Consider the following 25337-nt stretch of genomic DNA (forward strand, 5'->3'; position numbering starts at 1 on the left):
AGGCTGAATTTCATTTTATTCCTTATCCCTCATGCTTACCTTTTGAAGGTAATATTTCTGTCCTCACTGGAGATGCAACACTGGTTTGTTTATTTTTTTCATTTAATACAATATATGCTAACTTAATGTGGTGATTGCTATTTTTCCCCTATATATCAGGGGTGGGCAAACTTTTTGGTCTGAAGTCCACATCGGGTTTTGTAAATTGTATGGAGGGCCGGTTAGGGGAGGAGTTTGTGGCCCGGCCTCCACCTACTATCTGCCCCCTGACTCCTGCCCCATCCAACCCCCCCCCCCTCCGTTCCCTGATAGCCCCTCTGGGACCCCTGCCCCATCCACCTCCCCGCCTCTCATTCCTGACAGCCCCTCCCCGGGACCCCTGCCCCATCCAACCACCCCTTTTCCCTGTCTCCTAACTGCTTCCTGCTGCCCCATCCAACCCCCCTCCTTCCTGACTGCCCCCTGGCACCCCTACCCCCATTCAATCCCCTGTTTCCCCTCTGACCACCCCGTCCCCTATCCACACCCCTGCCCTCTGACCACCACCCCGAGCTCCCCTGCTCCCTTACCGTGCTGCCTGGAGCACCGGTGGCTGGCAGCGCTACAGCCGCGCCGCCTGGCTGGAGCCCGGGCCACACTGCCGCCGCCACCACACAGCACGGAGCACCGGGTCAGGCTGGGCTCTGGAGCTGCACTGCCCCAGGAGCCCCACTGCCCAGAGCATTGCGCCGGCAGTGGAGCGAGCTGAGGTTGCGGGGGACCAGCACGGGAGGGGCTGGGGGCTAGCCTCCTGGGCCAGGAGCTCGGGGACCGGGCAGGATGGTCCCATGGGCTGGATGTGGCCCGCAGGCCGTAGTTTACTCACCTCTGCTATATATCCTACTTATGTGCCAAATTAAACCAGTCCTATCGCAGAGCTTGCAGCACCCTAGGAAGTATCTCTCACCACCAGCTAGATAGATTGATGTTATCCCTTTTTATTTACAGTACTTCAGCCCCTTGTCTATTCAGGTGATAGTACTCCTGTCCAAGCCAGTTTGAATTAATTTTTCAAATGTTTGCGTTACCTGAGCAAGTGCTCTAAAGTTGCTATAATAAATCTTCTGCCTTCTCTTCATCCACTAATTTTATAATTCTTAGAGCAATCACATACTTGTGTAGCATTTTGTTTTCTAAATCTTTCTACAATTTGTCATAGATGCATACATTCCAAGCTATTTAACCTTTTAAAGATACACTGTTTCTTGTTTTTAATTCATTTTTCCCACTATTCCATTCTTCTGCAGAATTTAGCCAAACTTTTTGCATAAAAAAGAATAATCCTTTATAATCGTATACGTTTTACAGAATAATTAAGAACTGTTCAAGTATGTAAATATTTTAATGCATGTTAGCTCATTGGACTAAAATTTCAATACATTTAAGTCATTGATACAGTGCGAGTGAATTAAAACAAACCAAGTCCAGTTGACCTTATCTGAAGTATAGTAACTCCTCGCTTAACATTGTAGTTATGTTCCTGAAAAATGTGACTGTAAGCGAAACGATGTTAAGTGAATCCAGTTTCCCCCTAAGAATTAATGTAAATGGAGGGGGGTATTAATTTCCAGAGAAATTACATAATATACATACACACACAGTATAAGTTTTAAACAAACAATTTAATACTGTACACAGCAATGATGATTGTGAAGCGTGGTTGAGGTGGTGAAGTCAGAGGGTGGAAGATGGTGGGATATTTCCCAGGGAATGCCTTACTGCTAAATGATGAACTAGAACAGCTGAGACCTCAAGGGTTAACACAATGTTAATGTAGCCTCACACTCTACAAGGCAGCACAAATGGAGGGAGGGGAGACAGCATAGCAAACAGAGACTTTCACCTGTGTGTGTGAGAGAGAGATGCACATTGCCCCTTTAAGTATGCTGACCCCACTCTAAGTACATTGCCTTTTTAAGTAGATCAGCAAGTTGAGACAGCCCCTGCTGCCAGCAAGCTCCCTCCGTCCTGAGCCCTGTCGTGTCTCCCCCCTGCTCTATGGAGATGGGGTAAGCAGGGAGGAGGGGGACACCCTGACATTAACCTCTCTATTCTCTCCTCCCTTGCAAGCAGGAGGCTCACGGGCGCAGCTCCATGGCAAAGGGCAGGTGCAGCACATGGCAGTGTGGGGAGGCACAGCTGAACTGCCTGGCAATTGATAGCCTGCCGCACAGGGAACTTAGGGGAAAGGGGAGCTGCCAGTCCACCCTGGTTCCAAGCCCCCACCAGCTAGCTCCAATGGGCTGCTCTTTCTGCAAGCAGTGGACAAAGCAGGCAGCTGCCAAACAACGTTGTAAGGGAGCATTGCGCAAGTTGAAATGAGCATGTTCTCTCATTTATCAGCAGTGAAACAACGTTAATCGGAATGACTTTAAGTGAGGAGTTGTAATTTTAAGAAGACCAGGTAGTCTGGGATTTGATACGGTCTCTGATCCAATCTAAGAGAGTCTTGCTTGTTATGTAGCTATTCTGTAGGGGTCGTCAGTTGTAGAAATGTTAGATGCCTTTATGACATCAAAAATTTGAGAGCTGTAGGATTGACTTCATCAGAAATACTTAGACTGCTTGTGTGTTCTGAAAGGATATGTCAAAAAAAGTGTGTGTGTATATGTGTGTGTGTGTGTGTGTACACACACACACACACACTATACACACACACACATATATATAATGTGTGTGTGTGTGTGTGTGTATATGTGTGTGTATGTGTATGTATACACAATGTCTCTAGGGAAGAGAGAAGGAGAGGAGCTAGGAATCTCTTAGAACAGGAAACCTGCAGAAAAGAAGGAAGAGATTGTGTTCATCTGGTTTGTGTGGGGTTTTTTGGTTTTGTTTTTTGCTGTCTTGAGACAAATTAAGTTTCTTTGGAAAATATTTAAATTTCTTATACTCTAAATCTAAAATGTTTTAACTTGCAAAAATTATAAGCACATACTTTTTAGGTATACAGTTTTTGTGGTTTTCCAGTAGAAAATGGATTAGGGGGTATTGGACTGTGAAAGAGGGTGGTTGGTGGGGGAGGGAGTAGCTATGGAGGGGGGAGTGGGAAAGTGGGCAAGAAGTATGTATGAAGGCCAGAGGAGAGGAACTCCACTCCAGTAGACTTCCCAATGTCCAGAAGATAACTGAATCACTTAACAGGCTGAGCTGTAAGACAGTCCTTTCGATGAACACTTCTGTGTTTGCTTCCAGTTTGCAATTATTCTACAGAAATATCTTGTGGATCACATTCTCTATTTAAAAAAACCACCAAGACCAAAAATTTGACAATCATTGTTAGTTGTAAAATATATTTGGCAAAAAAAATTGCACCGCATATAGCACATTAGTAGAAATTGTTGACCGCTAGTATTCATTAAAAATGAGCGCGTCATGAATTGGAGATACAGCCCATGTTTTAGGCATTGTCTGCATTGGGAATTCAGCTACTAGTGTAGCTGCTATCTATACTGGTACAATTTATCTCAGTTTGAAACTGAGGTAAGCTGCACATGTGCAAATTGCATTGCACCAGGGTAAATGGTTTCTAACTTATGGCTAAAATCCCACTGAAAAGGCCTTGGGGTTTTGCAAATGTCTCTAATTGAGTTAGTTTTCAGCTCTGGAACTTAATGAATTTCTTTGTTGGAAAGGTACTGAAAGAATTAGACTTACCAAAATTCAAGAAGCAGTTACTTTAAAATGTGCTCAATTCATAAGCTAATTAAGATTTACTTGAAAATTCTCAGTAGAGGATGTATTATATTATTTATTCTTTAAGTGCAAATCTCAGTGCATACTCAGTGGTGCAGCAAATGCAGTGCAACCATCTGTCTCACTCTAGAAGTGAGTCCTGGACCCTGTTGGTTCTCAGTGGTACAAAGCCTTGTGTATATGCAATGTGTGTATATATTTTGTTTATGGGTGTGTGGGTGTGTTCATATGCCTCTGGGCTTGTTTACACCGTTGCAGTAGGTACTCCAGCTCCCTGAGAGGTGGTTGGTATGTCGAGGAGAGAAGCCTTCCAGTCAACACAGCTCCCACTAGGAGTTGGGTCAGTTTGACTGTGTCACTCCGGGGTGTGAATTTTCCATACCCCAAGTGACGTAGTTATACACCTCTACCTCGATATAATGCTGTCCTTGGGAGCCAAAAAATCTTACCACATTATAGGTGAAACCGCATTATATTGAACTTGCTTTGATCCACCGGAGTGCGCAGTCCCGCCCCCCCGGAGCACTGCTTTACCACATTATATCCAAGTTCGTGTTATATTGGGTCACGTTATATCGAGGTAGAGGTGTACTGACATAAGTTGCTGGTGTAAACCAAGCTTTTGATTTAAACAATGACAAGAAGAGAAGGGTGATGTAGAATAATTTTCTTAATGGAAAATGCTTAATATTAGAGTTATGATGGATTCCTTTCTTATACAGAATTAGAAGTGCTGAAGTATAGGTATTAACTATATTATTTGGCTGTCATGAGAAGTTTTTTATGCAACACAATTTTTCAAAAATGCTTTGTTTTTACACTTCTCTGGAAGACATGAATATTGTGATACAGGAGGGCCAGGGAGCAGTGGTAGATATATACCCTGTTTCCCCGAAAATAAGACATCCTCCGAAAATAAGGCCTACTTACAGTTTTGCCTCTCGTTGTAATATAAGGCATCCCCCCGATAATAAGACCTCCCCGATAATAAGGCATCCACCGATAATAAGGCATTTTTCATTTCTGAAAAATAAGACATCCCCTGAAAATAAGACCTAGCGCATCTTTGGGAGCAAAAATTAATATAAGACACTGTCTTATTTTCGGGGAAACAGGGTAAGTAGTCAATATAAAAGCCCTAGGCTAATTAAGGTGTGGTTCCCTGTTGACTAGGGAGGGTTGCTACAGGTTAATTGGACCACCTGTAGTCAATTAAGGCCCTGGCAAGAATCTTCTGAAACCCCCTGCTTCAAGCTGACAGGGTGTGCGAGGAAGGAGAGAGGACTGAAGCTTGGAGGTGTGTTGTGAGACTTGAAAGACCAGAGAACTGAAGTAAGGGAGACCCTGCCCCAGCAGGGCAAGGAGACTCCCTCCCCCAGTGTCTAAGGACCAACGATAACCCCACCCAAGGGAGAAGAGGGTAAGAAACCCGCAGGGGTTGAGCGGGGCTGGGGCTCAGAGTGAGGAGCAAACCCAGACCTCTTCCCCGCTTCCCTCCTCTCCCACCTTCCCGGGCCACTATCGGGACCCTCGGGGCGGCATCTTAGCCCCCCCACTCCAAGAAAAGTGCGGGACACACCATACCAACATCGGCCATCTTGTCACAATATACACTTTATATAATTACCAAGTGTGCACAGGTTTTTTTAGATGAACAGAAGGAAAGATGGGGAAGAAATCGTTTCTTGCAATCATACATTTTATTGCTAGTTTTTCCATTCTGCTCTAGTAGTGCGAAATTCAGACAATAAATCACTGTAGTCATTTGGCTGTAGGAGTAGGAAGTGAGGTAATGCTTTAAAGAAGAAAAAGATGGTAGTCCCATCTGGTATGTGGATAATGAACATGACAATACTTATTCTTTACTCAGATTTAAATCCTGCAATTTTTAATTGAGCTCTCATTTCCTTACCTTGATTTTAGTTACTAACGTTAATGAAAGTTGGACATAACAGGTTTGTTTGCAACATCAGTCTTCACAGTTGACTAGACAGAAAATCACATCTTATTGGATGTAGAAAGCAGATTGTCTGTGAAAGGAAAAGTGATTCACCCATTACTGAAAAGTCTAAATGTTAAAAATAGATGGAAACTTTTGTCTTTTAAACTTGAACAAACGACATGAGTCTTAACTTGTGATTGAGAGCACCAATATTGAATTATACTTTCATAGATTTGTGACCATACTCTGTAATTATCAATCCATGATCATATTTTGAGAAGGCAGGGAAGAAAAGAATTAACTTTTAAACTCCGAATGTTTAATAGATAAACTTCTAAAACAGAGGAATCATTTTTTAATTTATTTTGTGTTTTTTGGATGTGATGAAATAGTAAAATGTATCTTTTGTATACACTTTAAAACCTCTCTCATTAAAAAAAACTGAAGTCCTGTTGATTAATGCAGAATTATTAGAGAATATTTACTGTTAGATGTATCTATTATTTCAAGAGCAACTTTAAATTTTATATGCATCTGTGTGTTTACAAAATAGGCTTTAGAATTTGCTTTTTCAGCACCAGGTGTGTTAGTTGTCCCATTGGTTGTATATTTGATATTGACTCATAGTGGTTCTCAAACTGTGAGTTGGGACCCCAACGTGGGTCGCGACTCCATTTTAATGGAGTTGCCAGGGCCAGCATACTTGCTGGAACCCAGGGCTGAAGCCTGAGCCTCCACCCCACCTCCACCCACATCTGGGGCATTGGGGCTTGTGCTACAACCCCCTTTTTCCCCCACCCAAGCTGTCAGGACTTGGCCTGGGGCTCCCTTTTATCCCACCCAGGACATCAGGGCTCGGGCTCCGACACCCCCCCCCCCCCCGGCCTCCGTGGGTCATGTAGTAACTTCATCGTCAGAAGGGAGGTCATTGTGCAATGAAGTTTGAGAACCACTGACTTAAAGTTTGGCGTCTGAATTAAGTAATGTTAAGATCACATCTGAACTATATCCTTGTTCCATTAAATTATTGGAACATACAAATGCTACATTCTTGTACATAAAAGAACAATATATAAGAACACAAATGCTTTACATTATTCAAAGACGATACAGGAGTAAATTAGTTTTTCCACAGGGTTACATAATTGAGTTGAATTTTTCTGTTTACAAAAATCAGTGTCTAGGTGGACTTTAGAGGGATGCCTGTAAGAAGACTGGCATTTGCATTAAATGGAAGTACTACCAGTTGACATAAAATTTTAGAGTGATTCTCAGATGGCTATTTCCGCAGTGGTTCTGTCTTGCTTTACTATGCTATACTGCCCATGAACTGTAGTTACAGTGGCTGTTAATGCTGAGGCTCATTTCATATACCAAAGTCATATCTGTATTGGAGGCGATGTGTGCTGCCTGGAAATAATACAAGGGGCATAGAATCTCTCTCTCTCTTTCTCAGATGTGTTTCTTACAACCCCACTTCCTCAAATGCAGCACATATGAAATATTTAATTAAAACAGTCGTCCCCCCCCTTTTTTTTTTTGGTGGTCAGAGTTTTTGTTGTTTCAAGCCTGAAGCGTACAGAGGCATGGGAGCACTTGACATTTTCACAAGAAGAGTAAAGAAGGGCTGGGGGATTTAGTGGTTTTATGAACCAAGGCATCATACCGATTTGTAACCTAGTATGACCTTTTGAAAAGTGTTAACAGGAGTGGCTACTTAACTCGTTGATCTTCTGTGTTGGCAAAATGAAATGTATTACTTTCTTGCAAGCTTCTAATAGTGTTTATGGCTACAGTACAGTTCAGTTTCAGTTATCTGTAATCACTATTTAGAGAATTGCTTGGTTCTTGGAAATATCAGTTTTCTTTTTAGTATACATAGTAAATAGTGTCTTGTTGACAATTGACCACTGAAGTATCCTATACTTTATGATTAAAGACAAAATAAATGCTAGAATAGTTATTTAATCTGTTGTGCTGTTGTAGGTGTGAAATGTTTTGAAGACTTGCTTTTTTTTTGGAGGTGGAAGTGTTTAAATTATGCCAATTTATGCACTTGCCTTTAATATCCTTTCATGTACCCAGTGAGTTAAGATTGCCTACAACTTGATGAAAATGGTAGTATGCATACAGTTCAAGATTAGAAAAGATTTTGGGTCTATCCTCCTGCTCTCTCAAGTAATTTTTTTCAAGGTATACACCAGGGTGAATTTGATTTAAATCACTAGTCAAGAAGACTTGATTTAATCATGGATTTCTACATAAAAGTGCATTCTTGTTGGTTGTTATAACTTTTAATACATCATCTTCACAACTCAGAAATTGATGTAGGTTTCATTATTAGAAGGTACACACTATACATTTTTTGAAAACTTTTCAGATTAATTTTACAGCTATATCTGAAAATGAAGGATTGTTTGGTTATTTCATTTACCAAAGGTAGTTGAAGCAGATATTTATGAAGTCATTGTAGGGGAACTATCTCCAATTCAAGAGGCTAATCATGAACATTTGGAGGATTTTCTTGCCACGATATATTAGGAGGAGAACATCACCAGACAGTTTTTTAACTAAAACAACAACATTATGTATTCTGGATTTTTTTCTTCAACAGCAAACATACGTTCAAGTTTTTTAAAATCAGGTTTGTTTTTGTTAAAATTGTTTTAAACTAAAATAGTTAAATGAAATGTATATATTTTTTAAATAAAAACTAAATCGACTATATCAGCCAGGTCAACATGAGAAACCTAAAATATTGGCTTCTGCAGATAACTCAGTCATCTTCACCTTCATTTTCCTGATTGTTCATACTCTGGAAAAGAAAAATAAGCCTTCCTGCTTTTTCAGGTCCTAAGCGATTTCTCAATTTGGAATGAATTAGTCCAAAGGAAGAAATATTCTTTCTACACTGGCAGAAGTATCACTTCAACAGTCTCTGAATCTAAGTGCTTAAGTGACTTCCACCAGTTCACTGGTGTGACTTTCTTTAAAACATCATCAGCAAACATATATTTCTTGGATGGTTCTTATTCCCAAACTGGATCTTTATTATGGCCTACTGCCATTATAGGTTTTCCCTTCTAGTGAGAGAATGTATGGTAGATCTCAAATCAATAAAGGCTACACTCAGACAGACCTCAAGACTTCTGGAATATGCTGCTCAAATAGTTTCATTTTCATTTATACATTCTCACATTAATCTCTGGACTTCTCCTTGTCCAGATCTATTCTGCCCCCAACAATCTTCTATTCATTGAACTTTTTGAAACTTTGCACTTTTAGAGAGAGGTAAGGGATTGACTCTGTCTACACCAATTTGCTGAGGGACAATAGGGTTGAGGTCTGTTATTTCTCACCTCTCTATATTAGTTAGTTTAAAAACATTTTTGCTATTAACAAGCATGTTATCTTTGGAGACCCAAATCCACAGTTTGGGGACTGCAAAACTAAGCATCTCTGATGGTATCTTCTAGATTGAGCACTGAGTCCCATTGGGTAGATAGAAAGATTAACCTAAATAATCTATACAGATGCCCCTGGAACCCTATAAGATTAGGTCCCTAATCCATGAACTATTGGTACTCATTTACAGTACTTTTCTTAAACATTACATGAATATATTCTCATACTATAGAATTAGAATTTATAATCCCTATTCCATGATGAGATATCTTTGAGCTATAATGTATCTTAATAAAAACGATCTTTAGATAGGTTTTTCCTCAAAGAATTTTATAAAACATTTTTGATTAAAAAAAATAAAAAATAGATTTTTATTCGCCCTGGTATACACAGAAATTCTGTTATCTATTTAGACAGACAACTCCTTTTCTCAAACATTCTTGTATTACTTTCTTGACCAGTTATTCCAAGAGTGTAACCTTTTGAGAGAGAATCTATCAAAGATTTTAGCTGTATTGACTTCAACTTTACACCACCGAAGCTTAACATAAGTGGTTTAGGTGGAATCTTTGAGATTACATAAAGGCATAGCTATGAGTGTTTCTTATGCTGGAGGGACTTTTATTTGTTTGTTTATTTTAAGATACCATATAAAGTCGTTCATAAGCTGAATATTTTTGGTAAAAAAGTGACATCAAAGAGCGGGGGTCGGCTTATAAACGGATCTATGGGTCTACACCAAAATTTGATGATTTTAAACTCTATGGAATCATTGAATTGAATATCTAATACATTGTCATTTAGTTTACCTGGAGCGTTCGCAGGCACAGAGCCCCTCAGCTCCCAGTGGCCGCGGTTTGTTGTTCCCAGCCAATGGGAGCTGCAGGAAGAGGCGCCACTTCCTGCAGCTCCCATTGGCTGGGAACGGCAAACCACGGCCACTGGGAGCTGAGGTGCTCTGTGCCTGTGAACACGCCAGGTAAGCGAAACGTCCAGGCCTGCTAGCGGCTTACCCTAACAGGCCAGGAGCCAAAGTTTGCCAACCCCTGAAATACAGGGTTGACTTATGAAAGAGTCATACAGTTTTTGCTGTTTTTACCTATCCATCTTGGGGGGTCAGCTTATAAACAAACGGGCTAATAAACGAGTATATACAGTAAGTCATTCAAGATTAGTCTCATTCAGAGTACTCTGACCAAGAGTTAGTTTTTGAAAAGTATGAAGAAAATAGTTAATATTCTGTGATTTGAGCAGTTAGCTAATAAAGCAAAATACAGCATCACCATCATTCAGTTAGTGTTAGTGTTACTGTGAAACTGTCAGATTTAAATACTTAGGAGAGAGTTCTTGTAACTGTTGCCATGGTAATACCAGGAAGGCAACATGGTAGTTTTCATCTGTATCCATGTTCAGCTGAACCCTTTTGTAATCATTTAACTGTGAAAGGAAAGTGCCATTCTGTAGCCAGGGTAGTTCTCATTTATTACTGCACTAATCAAAAAAGAACAGTAATTAATAATTTCATGGTAAATAAACTTTAAATTTTAGATCATCAGATCTATTTTTCATTCCCTTTGTTTTGAATATTTACTGACAGCCATCTATGGAAAAGATTACCTCGGGAGTTAGTGACCTCCTAATATGCTTTCATGTCACTTTCTCTAGTATTCCCTCTTTAAACGCACGCCTTTGTAATTGCAAAATGACTTGAAATTTTGACATAGAAATGGATCTGTCCCCTACTTTGTTCTTTACTTCTTTCAGAATCAATAGCTATGTAGTTCTTTCTAACTATAGATTCAAACATTGTTTTCTAGTTTGTCCTCCTTTTAAAAAAATTCTTAACATTAGATGTGTCCTATTTTTTTTAACCTGAATATAGTGTTTGGTTAGCTGCCTCATTTGTATTGCCTGACAATTTCATCTTTGTATCTTGACAACTAGATATTCTTTTAACTGAGGTGACCGAAGTACCTATCTTTATTCCTTACACCTGTGACTTTATTTTTACCTTGGATACAGAGTAAAGGTGGCATTCTTGCCTTCTCTTTGCCTCCTTTGTACATCATTGTACAGCTGGCTAGATGGATATGTTAATAGTGGGCAAAAATAGATGATCAGTGTTGAGGTAGGAAGCTGAAATACCGAAGATCTCTCCTACAATAGTACAGTAAATACTACATTCTTAAACTATGGCTTACAGACTTGAGTCACTTCAGTCTTCCAAGGCATTAGCACATACCAGATATAACATAGACTGAAGATGTTGTCTCTGAGTCGCTATCCAGGTAAAATCCACTTTGGGCTATCTACATCCAGTGAAATTTAAGGGAAGAACCCATAATTTGAGTTACTGTAATTGTCCTGCATTCACTCAGCCTGTGGCTAAATATGCTGTTTTTTAAAGGCGTAAAATATTTGTACATGACATGCATCAAAATGGAGAATTAAGAAAAGCAGTGTTTTCTGAGCTTGGCAAATGTACTACTGTACTGTAGTCATTTAAAAAAAAAAAAACACCTAATTGAGAGTTGTAGATTCAACTATGCATTAGTATTTACCATTAACAAGAAATCTGAAGGGAATTGGTGTTTTTATATTACCTTCTCCTTTCACTCTCAAGTTTTCACATACTTTTTATTACTTATGGCTCAAATTTTTTTATTTCGTTGCTAGTTTGTCCAACTATTACATACTGGCGTATGTCTGAAGCTTGTGCTGGGTTAGGACACATCAGGAAAATAGGTGGGGGGAAAAGAGAGACTCTTCAGAGTTGGGATTTTTTTAGCTGTGCTTTTATACTTTTTTAGATAAAAATGCTTAGAATAGTAAGGATACCGGAATAGAATGCTTGGTTTAGTATGGATATACGATATACTCTGAAATATAACTTGTAAAATATGTGAGATTCCATATTTACCTCCTCACAATATCAGATGAACGTTTAAAGTTTACTAAGGCCTGGTCTCCACTACGTAGGTTGATGTAAGGCAGCTTATGTCAATCTAATTATGATGTAAGTGCCCTACTACTATTTCAACATAATAAATCCACCTCCATGAGAGGCATAGGGCTTATATCAGTGTAGTTAGGGCAACACTGTGTCTGTGTAGACACTGTTACTTACACAGGCAGTTGGCTGTCTTGTTAATTTCAGGGCTCCATGTTGGAGCTGTGAAATTGACAAGAAAGCCAGGAAGCTGGACTCCTGCTGCTCCTGTCTCCCCGATCAGGGAAGCGAGATGCCCGAGCGGCTGCATCCCCCACTCCCAGCAGGGAACTGAGTGGAAACTGCACAGGCTTTCAGCCCCCCACACTGCCCCTCTTCAGTCAGTGGAAGCACTCCTGGTGAGGATATACACCACTGGCAGAAGGAAGGTAGCGTAAACATCAGCCACTGACTGGCTGTAAGTGGACCTAACATAGGTCAACTTAAGTCTGTAGTGTAGACATGCACTGAGAAAATATGATCAGTGCTTGAGGTAGGATGCTGAACTATTCACCTTCAACCTAGGATCTGAAAGTTGGATGTTTGTTGTGCTATACATAACTGCCATGAAAAATTGAGTTAATAACTTTGAACTTAGTTAAGAACATTTTGCTCTTCTGTAGTATCTTCCATTTAAGTCTCAAAAGCATCTTACAGATTTTGAATTTCTCCCCACAGCACCACTTGAGGCTTGGAAGTATTTTTATTCTTATTTTGCATGTGGAAACTGAGATAGAGGTCATGAGACTTGCCCAAGATCACACAGGAAATCTATCAGAATTGGTCCTGTCTCCCAACCCCATGCTGTTAGCCATAAGACCTCATTTTTCCACAGAGAAGGGTATTGATGTTTGAGCTGGAAAAGAACCTATCTCGCTTGCTTAGCTGAAGATGCACAGGGAACAGATATATTGTCAGATGATGCCTGTTTTCAATAGTTACTTTCTGGATTACACAGTTATTTTATATACATCTTTTTTTTAGCTGAGGAAGTATCAACTGTTAGCCAAAAATCATGAAATTTCCCTGCTGATAGTCCACTGACCGTTGTTCTCGTCATTTAAGACTGCTCTTAACTGTATTCCCTTCCCTTATATCTACCTGATAATATTACTGTCATCTTATAGTTTGATTCCATTTGTTCTTTTTCTCATCTTACAACCAAAAAACAGATAAATGAAAATATTTCATTTAACTTTGGCAATTGAGGTATATATTGAGCTATAGGTACATGTGTATTGTAGGAACACACCATAGAACAAATTCTTTATCTTTAGCCACAAATGCTCAAATTACTTTTATGAAAAATATAGTTTCTGTCCATCTTAGTTTGGACAGAACTCAATGTAAAACTCAAAACATAGTTTTCTTCTAGTGAAGAGAATATTGTAAGTGAAAAATTACAAACAAAATAATAAAAAAGAGTAAAGAATTTGTACCATAAATTGCTATTATATTATTTTAAACATGAACTAATGCTTTCTTATTTTGTACTAGGGTGAGCAGAAGCTAAGTGGTGTCTAAACACAACATAGACAAATGGAAAGCAATTTTTATTTTTTTAAATGGGAAAATATTTTACTATTTCATCCTGTAATAGTCTTTCAGTGTAATTAGTCTTTCCGGCCCCCTTCACTTCTTAAAGTTGGTTCTGAACAAGGGGAAAGAGAACAGTGTTCAGGGGCAAAAAAAACTTCAGTAGACTGGCTACCTTGTTTATAGTCCAAATATTTATTTTTGTATTTATAAAGTGCCTTCAAGTTACACGTAGGCACTAATACAAATTTTTACAAACTATGATGGACTCTCAATATGGCTTATAAAACTAAGCAGCTTTTCTCTCTCTCTCACGCACACTCACACACAGCACCTGATTGCTAACAAATCCTCTGCCAGTCACAGTGCCAGACTAAACTGATGGATGTTGCAACCTGTCCTAAAATGCTGCCAAACTCTGGCAGACTTTAAAGAGGAATAAATTCCAAAGATGAGTCTGTTAGAGGATACCTTGCTGCCAACCCTAGAGTTCAAGTGCCAAGCCACATAAGGTTTAGCTATTAACCCCTTCGATTAACCCTTCAGCAAGCAGAATTCCAGTACAGAGAAGTGTTATGTGCTGTGTATGTCATGTTCACACTTGTTAAACAATATTCTGGACTAGTTGAAACTTCTGAATAACTCAAATAAAAAGTACATTACAGTGGTCCAGCCTGGAAGTGCCAAAGGTATGGCTAAGCACTGAGGTCCTACTCAGGACGGGCTGTATTCTTTGGGTCAGCTGTTGATTGGGGAAGGTCTCTTGAGCCATTGCTCTTAACTGAATATCAGGGCCCAGTGCTGGATGCATTATGAACCCATGATAGCATATCACATAATTAAGCAACAGCATACATCCTTAATGGAGGGAACAGTCTGCCCCCAACCATCTCTCCAGATGTCTTCCCAATAACCAGCAGCATTATTTCCATCTTGTTTAGCTTTCATCCAGAATGCTATCTCTGACAAGTATCAACTGGAAAGCAAACTGTAGTTGAAGGAAAACCAAAAATGGGTATCAGCACAGTGGTAAAGCAGCAGCCCCAAAGTCTGTTTCCCTCAGTCACCTTCATGTACATATAGAGGGAATGGCTATGAACGTCATCATTTTCAGAACTAAATGAGATTTATTTTTTCAGTGCAACTTTCACTTAATCCAAGCAGCATACCTACTCTCCCATGCAAATATCCTAAACTAATCTAGCAATTTTTCCTATAGGCTTGGAAAGAAGAGAGATTGTTCTGTTTAATACTTTGAAAATGCTCATACACTGTGGTTGTGGTACCATCTGAGTAGTTAAATTGAATACAAAAGGTGGCGAGATAGAATACAGCTGGACCTCAAAAATCAAATTGCTCAGTGTTCCCTGGGAGGAACAAACACAGCCTCTGTAATCCAGCTTGTTCATACCTACTAGTACTTGCCTTGTGGTCAGTCATATTAAAGGTTGCTAAGAGTAAACAGTATCTGTATGGACTCATGCTCTTTCCGTTATTACCCGAAGATCAACCAAAAAATCAGTGCAGTGTCTGTGCCTTACGTAATTTGAAAACCCAGTGTAATAAAGATTAGGGGAAACCAGAGAAGTCTTAAATAATGCATAAGCTGACTAACCACTACCTTCTGAGTAACCTTCCTGTAAAGGAAGGTTTGAGTGATCATAGATATAGTCTGTTTTTAGTAAAATAAATAATAAAAGTGAATCAAATAATATAATTAGTACCCAAATGTATCAAGCATTCCCCCCCCCCCCCCCCAATAAAGGTACTATTGGAGGTTGCAGGATGGTTTTCTACTAAATCAAAGGTATATGGCTGTAAACCTGGCACTGTGACCACAAATAGTGACTTAGAATATCTAGAATTAGTAGGCAGCAACCTATTGGGAAATGAGCTTTCTAAATAGGTGCATTGGTAGAGTGGAAATCTATAGATTTATTATATCTATATTTTTACCTGTCACTTTCAGTGGGACACAGGAGTGAATTTAATCTCACTCGTGTTATTTTTATTTTTTTAGACCATTTTACTATCCAGATATGTCAGTTTTGCTAAATTATCACTTTCATACTACCTTTGTGGAAAAGAAGATTTTTGGCTTACTTTGCTCAAATGACAATTTTCACTTAGTTAATAGTATTTTTGAGAGGGGAGAGGAACTGCAGTCTTCCCCCCACAAATTGGAGCATTTTTGAGACCAGATCAAAGGTACTGAGTTTTGCATTTTCATGCAAGAAAGTGAATGCAATAGCAGATATAATGGACTTGCATGGTGAGTAGTATTAGGACTAGGATGCTCTTTGTCACTGAGATTATGGTGTCATCCTCCGAATATAATTCAGAGTTTGAAGTAACCTTCAATGACTTCTCAATTTAAACTTTAATCTAAACCTCAATTCACATTACAAGCTGTCACACCACAAAATAGCAGCCTTCTAAACTGTGGGTTTTGTTTGTCTTACTGTAGTAAAGTATGTGCTCAGTGCTTTAAAATGCATTGATAGTTTCAATCTCAAATTGTAAATGTCACATTACTAAACTCCTATTGCCTGTGAAATAGCTATGTAATCACTTTTTAACATGGTTCTGAAGTTAGGGAAGAAAACTTCTTTGTAAACTTACAAAATGTTCTTAACTTGTCATGGATAGTTTTATTTACAACAGGTCTAGACAACAGAATGAAATCATTAATGGCTGAAGAGGAAAGAATTTTTTGAATTAGAGCAGTGTGTGCATTTTAAAAAAAATTAATAATTTAGTGTGGAAAATATGCTCAATTATATTTTATTGGCACATAAAATAGCAAGTGTACCACCAAAGTGTGCATGCTTATTATTGCACATTAACACAGAAAAATCCTTGTATACCATCTCTTTTTCCTCGAATTTGTTTGGAAAACCTTTTGGTTATAGTTTCATAATATTACTATCTTCAAGAATTATACTCTTCTAAAATTAAAAAAATAATTTTCAAACTCCATTATGTGATGAGGGCTTAACTAAAGACTTTCCCATTAAGCTCATCCGTTTTCACTGTACATGCTTTCAGCAATATTTACAAATTGCACATGGGATACTTTTATAGAGGGAGTATTGTCCTTTTTAATGCAGTTTACGATGGCGGTACCTGCCAGCTTTTTCTTTTGCTGCATTGGCACAAGCATTGTGCTTATTTTGTTGTAAGTGGTTCCAGTATTTGATCAGTTCACTAGGCTGGAACTGATGGGAGGTAATTAGGTGGCTATATTTACAGCTGGAATAAGAAACTCGCCAGTGATTGAAGACAAACTCATTGGGTGGGGGCATAGGGTCAATTCGCAACTTGGCAAGACAGATCCCCACATATACATCCTCTAAGTGCAAGCGTTTGATACTTAAAGAGACTTTAAATATCTTTTCTGCCAAATCTCCAGAAAAGACATAACCAGTTCCTGAGCAGAATACAGGGTAACGCTCACTTGGATACAGATCAGGTGGCATATACCACTTGCTATCCTTGTTCCTATTAGGTGCATACCCTCTCATTAGGTAACCTGTAAAATATTTGTGCCTTGGAGGCAGTTCTGGCTTCAGAAGCTTATGTATTAAATACTCAGTATTGACAAACATATCACTGTCAGTTTTCATAACATAAGGAACATTTGGACAGTAGGTGGCAACCCAGTTCATCCCCATAAGAGTTTTAATAGTTAAGTTATAATAAGTGTCTAAATATTCTTGTTGAATAACGTCATGGTATTGTCTGCTTTCCTCCAGTATGGCACGTTGAAGGTATCCATTTAGTTTAATGCTTAAGCCCAGCAAAAAAATGCGAATAATTTGGATACCCGGTGCCAGGCTTTCATTACCCCACGTTTGCCGAATAGCTTGTCTAGCTTCCACTTGGCCTGGTTCTGCAGCTATGAGTAGTATTAGAAAAGGACTCTTCTCCTGGCATTTTTCGGGCTCATTTATTATATATTTAAAATGATATGAAGTTGGATGTCCAGTACCTTTCTCATTATAAATACTTCCATTGGCACTGAGTGTATTCTCTAAACCAGTTACTCCTTGTGGTGACAGGTCAGTGTTGTTGGAATTAGTGACTGTGTGAGGCCTAAGAGTCTGAGGGACTGTATCCTTCCAAATATTCCTCAGAGAGCTGTGGTTTGTCTCGCTTTTTGTAGACCTAAATCCTCGAATAGTGTAAGCCACAGGATTTTCTTTGAATCCAGCCCTGCCTGGCAGCCAGTCATGATGATTAAAGAACAGAAACATAGCAAAAAGAAACACGAGAGAAAGCAGACCAATAAGATGGGTGCGAAACAGAGACCTTTTGGCATTCCACGTCATTTTTGCAAAACAGCAGTGTCGTCTTCTCCACTGAAGCATGTTGTACATATCCAACAATGGGATGTGAGATAATGGTTGAACAAAATGCTTTTTCCTTTCCTTTTGAATCCACTGCTATTCTTTGGTATTCATCTTCTGTTATATTCACATTGAGTAATTCTCAGCAGAAGGGTCACCCAGCTGCATAGGTGAAAAAATAACCTTTTACAATTCACCTTAAGATCAGGTTTTTATAATAAAAAGTTACAATGAAAAATAAGTAGCAAATAAAATTTCAATTTTACGATAAAATATTAGTCTCAGTGTAATTATCTAAACAAAGTTGAATTCCACACTAAAAGGCAAACTTAATCTTTTTAGGTTAAAATGTACTTGACACTTTAGCATTTGGGAAACGTATAGCACTTTACAAATTACAAAAAAGTTTTTGCTTTATATGGAGAGTGTATTCTAGATATTAATTGTCTTCTCCTTCCCACTGTGCAATAGAAGGTAGTTTGTTCAACTCTGGACAAGAAAGTCTGAGGCTGACTTAAATTAGCTCTATGTATAGTGAATGTAAAACTGTTCTACAATTCTTGAGAAAGGGCAAGTGAAAAGGCCATGATAACAGATGGGAAGATTTATTGGCATTAATTAAAATTGATTTGACATGCAGTGGGTAGTATGGCTCTCACAGTCAGAGGCCGTTTTTGTAAAATGGTCATGTTTGGGTAGTGGGACAGACGGTGCAAAGTTGATTATAGCAGAGTTCTGTTAGTCACAGTACACTGCTTGGCATGTTTTCATTGGCCCCTACTGTGTTCAGAAACTCAGTGAGAAGTTGCACCTGTCAACATTAATTTTTGGGGTCCAGTAACCTCACTACAGTTGTCACAGTAACAAATCATAAATGCATTCGTTCATCTTTGACTCACCTTTAACCTGTAGTTCCACAATGAGGGGTTGAAGAGAACATTTCCCGTACCTGAATCTTCTATGGTTAATTTTAAAATGAAATATTTAATTTACTATAGGGACGGAGAGTTCAGTTGTGTGTATAAAATAGGAAGTAAAATTACACAGTAATTTCACAATTTTTATAGTAAACCACGGACTATTTTTAATGCTTTCCTTGTTTTTAAAGTAACTAACTTGTAAGCTTCTGTTAAAATGTTACAGTGAAGACAAAATTATACTAGCAGCTGCAGCTATAGAAAATTTGCTAACGTAGCTTTACAGCATGACTTCCCATCTCCTCATAAATTTATTTTGAGATTCAAGAGCAGAGTCAATATGGCAGCTTCATGATGCTGCATATTAAAAGCTGATCACATCATCTCATAAATGAGCCTTTCATTGCACAGTACAAATTTGTTCGTGATTTTCAATTTGCTCTAATTTATTTCTAGACTCTAGGGTTTTGAGTTGGAAAAAAAAAGCCTATCTTGTAGGAGTCCCATGGAAAACACTACTTTTATGTAAATGTGTAATTTATTTAATTACTTCGCTATCTTCCAAAGCCAATATTTGGATTAATTCTTCATTTAAAAGAAGGTAGTGACATGTTACATGGATAATTACAAGATTTAAACTGTAAAGATGTAATTTGAAAGGTTGGCACAGAGATAATTTATTAAATCATACTATAGTTAGAGATTAAAAATCTTTACTTACTCCCCCCCACACACACACTTATGTTTGTATGTATATATAGTCTACAAGTCTGTGCCCAAAACATGTAGAAAAATAAAAATGATTCTAAAAAAAATTCTACATAAAGCTTTTAAAGTGGCCATATGTCAGACTAAATTTAAAGTGAAAAAATGAATAGATCTTTCTGCAGAGGAAAGCTCATTCAAAATATTTGATTACAGTGCTGAAAGTATTATCTTACTGAATGAAAGCTATAGTTTGTCTATCTTACTAACCTCCACTAGGAGGAGCAAGTAAGTGGGGATTTTAACCATGATTTGCAACAATGTAAATGTATCTGAAAAGGCCATATAGTTCCAAAATTCTGCTTCTGAAACAGTAAAATATTGGCTCAGTGATAGATTAAACTCTTCTATATGAAGATTTTCTATTGTATGCAGTGCCTAAACCCACTGAGTTGAAGTAGTTTTCTCTGAAGTTGAAATTGTTTAATGGCTCATGTCGTTTATTTGATTCTGAGCTGCCTCTAAAACTATTTTAGAATGTGCACAACGCATACCTGTAACATGGAGGTTAAACTTATAAGTGATAAAATTATTTAATTTGAGAACTAACCTGAAATTGTCTGTGTGGGAGGAAATAAATCCCTAAGGTTTTAATTTTGAGCTGATCTGCCTATTCATGAACTTGTGTGTGCGTGCGCGCGAGAGAGAGAAATATATAACACAGACAATGCGTTTTATGTGAAAAATCAGTGGTTTGAGTTTTAAATTTACAATAAAAGCAAATATAACAGTCTTACTTCAAATGAGTCTGTTCAGCCAACATCTCTCAGTACAATGAATATTTAATGCCAGCTTCTGATGGTGGGGATATATTTGGTAAAAAATTGTTATTCCATTACTTATGTATGTAGGCTCTTGTAGATTTCAGAAACTGAAAATACAAGATTTCTTGAAAAGCTGAATAAAGGATAGCAACTGCAGTTCAGTTTAACTTTGTAGCCACACTGAATTATTCCACTACCACAACTTTCTCTTATTAAATGCAAAATATTTCAGTGAATTTTATCTTGGTAACTGTAACTATTAAGTAATATTTTAATGTTGTAACTTTTTCCTGTGCACCCATTTTTAGTTAGAGGCACTTGAAAGTATTTGAGAATATTTCATGTGCAAATGTGTAGAACGAGCTTCTGAAAACTTGTTTTCAATTAATTTGCATAAGGAAATATTATAGGAATAGAGGATTTTAAAAGCTGAAGCTTATTTAGAATCTGCATGCTTATGTGGTCTGTTTAAATTTTTTAATATGTTAAGCCTATCCTCAGCTCAAAACTTCATAAAAATGAGGTGATTTCTTCAAATGTTTCTTGAATTTTCATGCATTTTAATAAAACCGTATATTCAAAAATTGTATAATATTTCTTGTGTTTAAAAATGTCTGTTCACTAGGCTTATGGAAATATTTACTGGAAGGCTAAATTAAAACTTGATGTCTTCATTATGTCATTTGTAATTGTGGTTCAAAATATTTTAAAATGCATGAAGGAAATTAAGAATTGTATCTCTAAGTATAAGAATAATTGTCCTTTTTGAGGGGGGTGGGGGAAGTATGACAGATTATATTACCTAATAAAATTTACCTAATGTTTAACAAACTGTGAGAAGTTGGCAGTATACATTATGAAAAGCATTAATGGTTTTGTTTCCTGCCACTTGACTGTTTTATTAGGTAGAGTATTCTCAAGCATTTGTTCAGTCAGTAATATTAAGCTGTATTTTTTTTTAAAAAAGCTTAGAATTAACACATCCTGTGTTACTGGTAAGTGGGACTAAACCTACCCAGAGAGTCGAATAGTCACGTTGTCCTTTGAGTGCTATAGTATGCAGCTGTGCATTTTAAGTATATTATTTATAAAAGCTCTATTTGTTTCTCAACACTTGAATGTTTAGTGATTGATGTATTGTGAATAGACAAAGTTAGACTGTAGAATGCCTCTTGAATGTTTTATTTTTGGTCTTTGCTCCGCTTGTGTTTCAGCTCCTTCTATTTCCAGTAGTGCTCAATAATTATGGCTCTGCAGATTGAAGCATTAGTTTCAGCTCTGCATTTATACATCCTGGAATTTCATATTTTGATTAGCTCTGTGGGCAAACCCTTAATTAGAGGGAAAAGTTGAGAAGGCAGCCTGAGAATTGGTGTACTGGTGGTAAATAGCAGCAGGGTTTAAGCACATTATGCAGGGCCTAATATCTATGTTGACATATTAACTACATTAATCCATTGCACAAAATGGACTATGCTCAAACTGATGTTTTCTTTTCTGCTTGTTAAAATCTAATAACTTTAAAGCATGAAATTCACAAAATTAACTATTATTCATTGGAACATCTGCTGAGGTTAGTCGTTCCCCTCCCCCCTCCCCCAAGTGAATTTTTTACAAAATTAAAGTTTCGGACAAATTTAACACATGTTATGTTTTGTTAAGGTGCCACTCAGTGTTCAAGTTACATCATCTTGCTGCATCTTTTGTTAAATTAGACATGCAGACTTTGTCCACAGTTGCATTAGTTTTATTATATGTTAGAATTGCCTGGGACAAAGCAAGCACTTTATATAATACTCTTTAATCATTTATTATGTTTTATTGATAGATTTTGCAGATAAGGATATTCACTCTGTAGCTGTATAAGATTGTTATAGATTCAGGTCTTTTATTTTTATTGTGATAGTAACATGAGATTCTGGTCTGTTTTTTATCAGTACAGTATTTTAAGATTACCGAGCTTAAACAATAGAAAGAAATGATTTTCAATCAATTTATCATGGTGCCTTTTTTATAGTTCGAGTTAAACAATCAATGTGTTATATATTAAGCAGAACTTATAATGATGGCATGATGTAAATTACATGCTCACCATCTTGAGTGATACCATTGTATTAAGGTTTCCTTTGGGGATCTCAGTGGAGCCTGATACTACTTGTAAAATGTGATGGCTAATTGTACTGCTGGTAGATTAAATCATGTAAATTCTTTTGCTTGCTTTTTTTGGTCTTAAATTAGGCATGCTGATAATATTTAATCTGATGACATTTTGCTTGTGTTTAAGAGCAATATATAGAAAATGCAAGAAGGATTGAAGGTACTACTTAACTAATGTAATTTGACTGCATGGTCTCTTTTGATGGTTCAGGGCACTCAGCGTGTGTCACACATAGCCATTTTACCAGGGCTTTAAGATTACTTCAGATAAGGATTAAATCTGACCTAGTTTGAGAGGATGGTTAACTGATTTTTTTTTTAAACAAGGTTTTTAAGTTGAATTTCTCAAATACAATAACCACACATAGATACATTATCCCCATAATCCCTCTTCCCTTAACCCTCAGTTGACCGTGAGAAACGTATTTAATAACTAAGAAGTAAAACAGTAGTGATATTTGTTCTCTGTTGTGTGGGTGCTGGGGGGGGGGGGGGGGGAGGAATTGCTGGAATTCTTTTTCACTGTTCATGGAAATGTTATCTCTGGGAACTATAGGTTGGCAGTGATCTATACCTATAGGATGCAAAGGTAATAGACGAATGAATATCTCACACATGGTTTAGACATACCTTCCTTGGTTAGGCCATTTACGTTGAGAGGATTATGCCCACTGAAAATAGTTTTTGCACGCCATCACTTCAGCAAAAAAAGATGCTATCGAACATGCGCACATCTCCCAAACGTCTGCTTCCTGCGATTGCTTTTCACGGTATCCAATCTGTCCATCTGTCTGCTCGTTGCTGTGTTACCTTCCTTGCTTATAAGTGTCCATTTCTTGGGGTCTTTTGTTCATCTTTCAAATGAAAGAACAGTAGTTCTTGCTTGTGTTCCGAGGAGGGTTGTCTGTTCCTGACAATTGATGCATTGAAGCTTTTACATCTGGTATTTCCCTTGTCGGACAATGCAGTGCTGTATTCTCTTCTCAGTATCCATATTTCTAGCGATAATGTTAAGCAGCAAGTGCTAGAATGTTGTGGTTCAGTTGCATTCAGGAATGGGATTTATCTCTTCCTTCCTTCCTTCCTCCTTTGTTGCTAGGCAGTAACTGAAAAGGTTTTGAGCAATTTTAACTAAGGGTTTTGGTCTATAAAATCCACTCCATAGTTCTTCAGCTGCTGCACAGGCAGGCAGCAGTTTAAATGTGGGCTTTGACAGATGCTGTCTTCTGACAGAGCAGAATTTAACGTCATTGCTTGGCTGACTCCCACGTGATTGTTTGCATTCATTTTGACTAAATCCTAAGGCAGCCAGAAAGCTTACAGGTTTTTACTTCTATTTGATAAATGATACATATTCAGTACAAGTGTAGTGATGAGTGAATAATATGAAAATAGGATGATTATTAAATGAATGATTGAGTTTGTTTTTCAAATTGTATTCCCTTAACTTTAGTGCCATAACTTACAATTCACTAATGTTTTTTAACGTTAGACATTCCATTTTCTTATTCTGGATATACTTCTGCAGAGGATAAGAGCAATAAGCTTTTAAATATGTTGGCTTGGGTTAACCTCTTCACTGCTCTGTGAACATGCCTGGTTATTCTGTGTAAAATAGGACCTATGTCCTACTATATTATAATATTAAAATAAAAATAGAATGACGCCACCTTTATTTCCTACACCCATGACTGCTCGTGTGGAAACTCCTCTTCATGATCTTAGTTTAGTCAAAGCAGCTGGCAGCAGCTAATGTACAAACACCAAGGCATTTAGAGGTCACAAAGTTCAGCATTGCAGAAATAGGGGAACTGAATGACTGTAAGAGACCCTGATATTTTTATAAATTTTATTTTTTTTTAAAATGTCTACAGTATGCAATTTGTCTTGATATTCTTAATACAACCTGTATTACATTTTCTTTTCTCTCATTTAATACATGGAGATATACCTATCTCATAGAACTGGAAGGGACCCTGAAAGGTCATCAAAGTCCAGCCCCCTGCCTTCACTAGCAGGACCAAGTACTGATTTTGCCCCCAGATCCCTAAGTGACCCTTTCAAGGATTGAACTCACAACCTTGGGTTTAGCAGGCCAATGCTCAAACCACTGAGCTATCCCTCCTCACTTAACAACCTGATCATTTTATGGCATAGTATAATAGTAAATTCTGTGATGTATGCAGTACATATGCAAAAACGCCAAAGATTTTACCCAATTATAGGGAACACAATTGTACTGAAGAATGAATATTTGAGTATTTATCCATCTTGTCCTTTGGAAACGGTCCACTGATTTTTCATTTCTGCAGCTCTTCTAATGAGACTAACCATTGCTTAAGATTGAGAATTTCTTCATTGGACTACCATATCATATGCTACCTCTGACTTCTGTAGTGCACTGGGCAAGTACCTGCTGTAATGGAAATTAAATAACAATTCATGCTTCCCCAGGTACAGTCAATGTGGTTTACTATTCCAGTCGCATGTTCTGATAACTTACAAAAGCTATTTACCAAAATATCAATATATAAAAATCCACCATGTTAATTAGAATGATCTTTTTTCAGTCTGTGTATTTCCAATCGTAATTACAATTTGTGTAAACTCTATTACCCTCTTTGAGGTACTATATACAGTAACTCCTCGTTTAACGTTGTAGTTATGTTCCTGAAAAATGCTACTTTAAGCAAAACTATGTTAAGCAAATCCAATTTCCCCATAAGAATTAACGTAAATGGGGGCAGGGAAGTTGGGGGTTAGGTTCCAGGGAAATTT

At 37.8% G+C, this 25337-nt stretch overlaps 2 protein-coding genes across 2 annotated transcripts in view; one reads left to right on the forward strand and one right to left on the reverse strand.

The window, feature by feature from the left end:
- The window catches only part of CDC73 (cell division cycle 73), a 179638-nt gene that overhangs the window by 73398 nt on the left and 80903 nt on the right, over positions 1-25337 (forward strand). The gene's annotated exons all lie outside the window — the stretch shown is intronic.
- On the reverse strand, positions 16376-23729 carry B3GALT2 (beta-1,3-galactosyltransferase 2). Its single transcript, XM_054038324.1, has 2 exons — positions 23190-23729; positions 16376-18118 (listed from the first exon to the last, which is right to left on the reverse strand). Exon 2 carries the CDS (start codon positions 17984-17986, stop codon positions 16709-16711), a length of 1278 nt encoding a protein of 425 aa, XP_053894299.1. The 5' UTR covers positions 17987-18118; positions 23190-23729; the 3' UTR covers positions 16376-16708.

This window comes from Malaclemys terrapin, chromosome 8 (genome assembly GCF_027887155.1).
Source record: "Malaclemys terrapin pileata isolate rMalTer1 chromosome 8, rMalTer1.hap1, whole genome shotgun sequence".
Classification (NCBI taxonomy): Eukaryota; Metazoa; Chordata; order Testudines; family Emydidae; genus Malaclemys; species Malaclemys terrapin.

Coding starts and splice junctions, on each gene's coding strand:
- B3GALT2 (XM_054038324.1), bottom strand. CDS start 17,986: ATGTACAACATGCTTCAGTGGAGAAGACGACACTGCTGTTTTGCAAAA.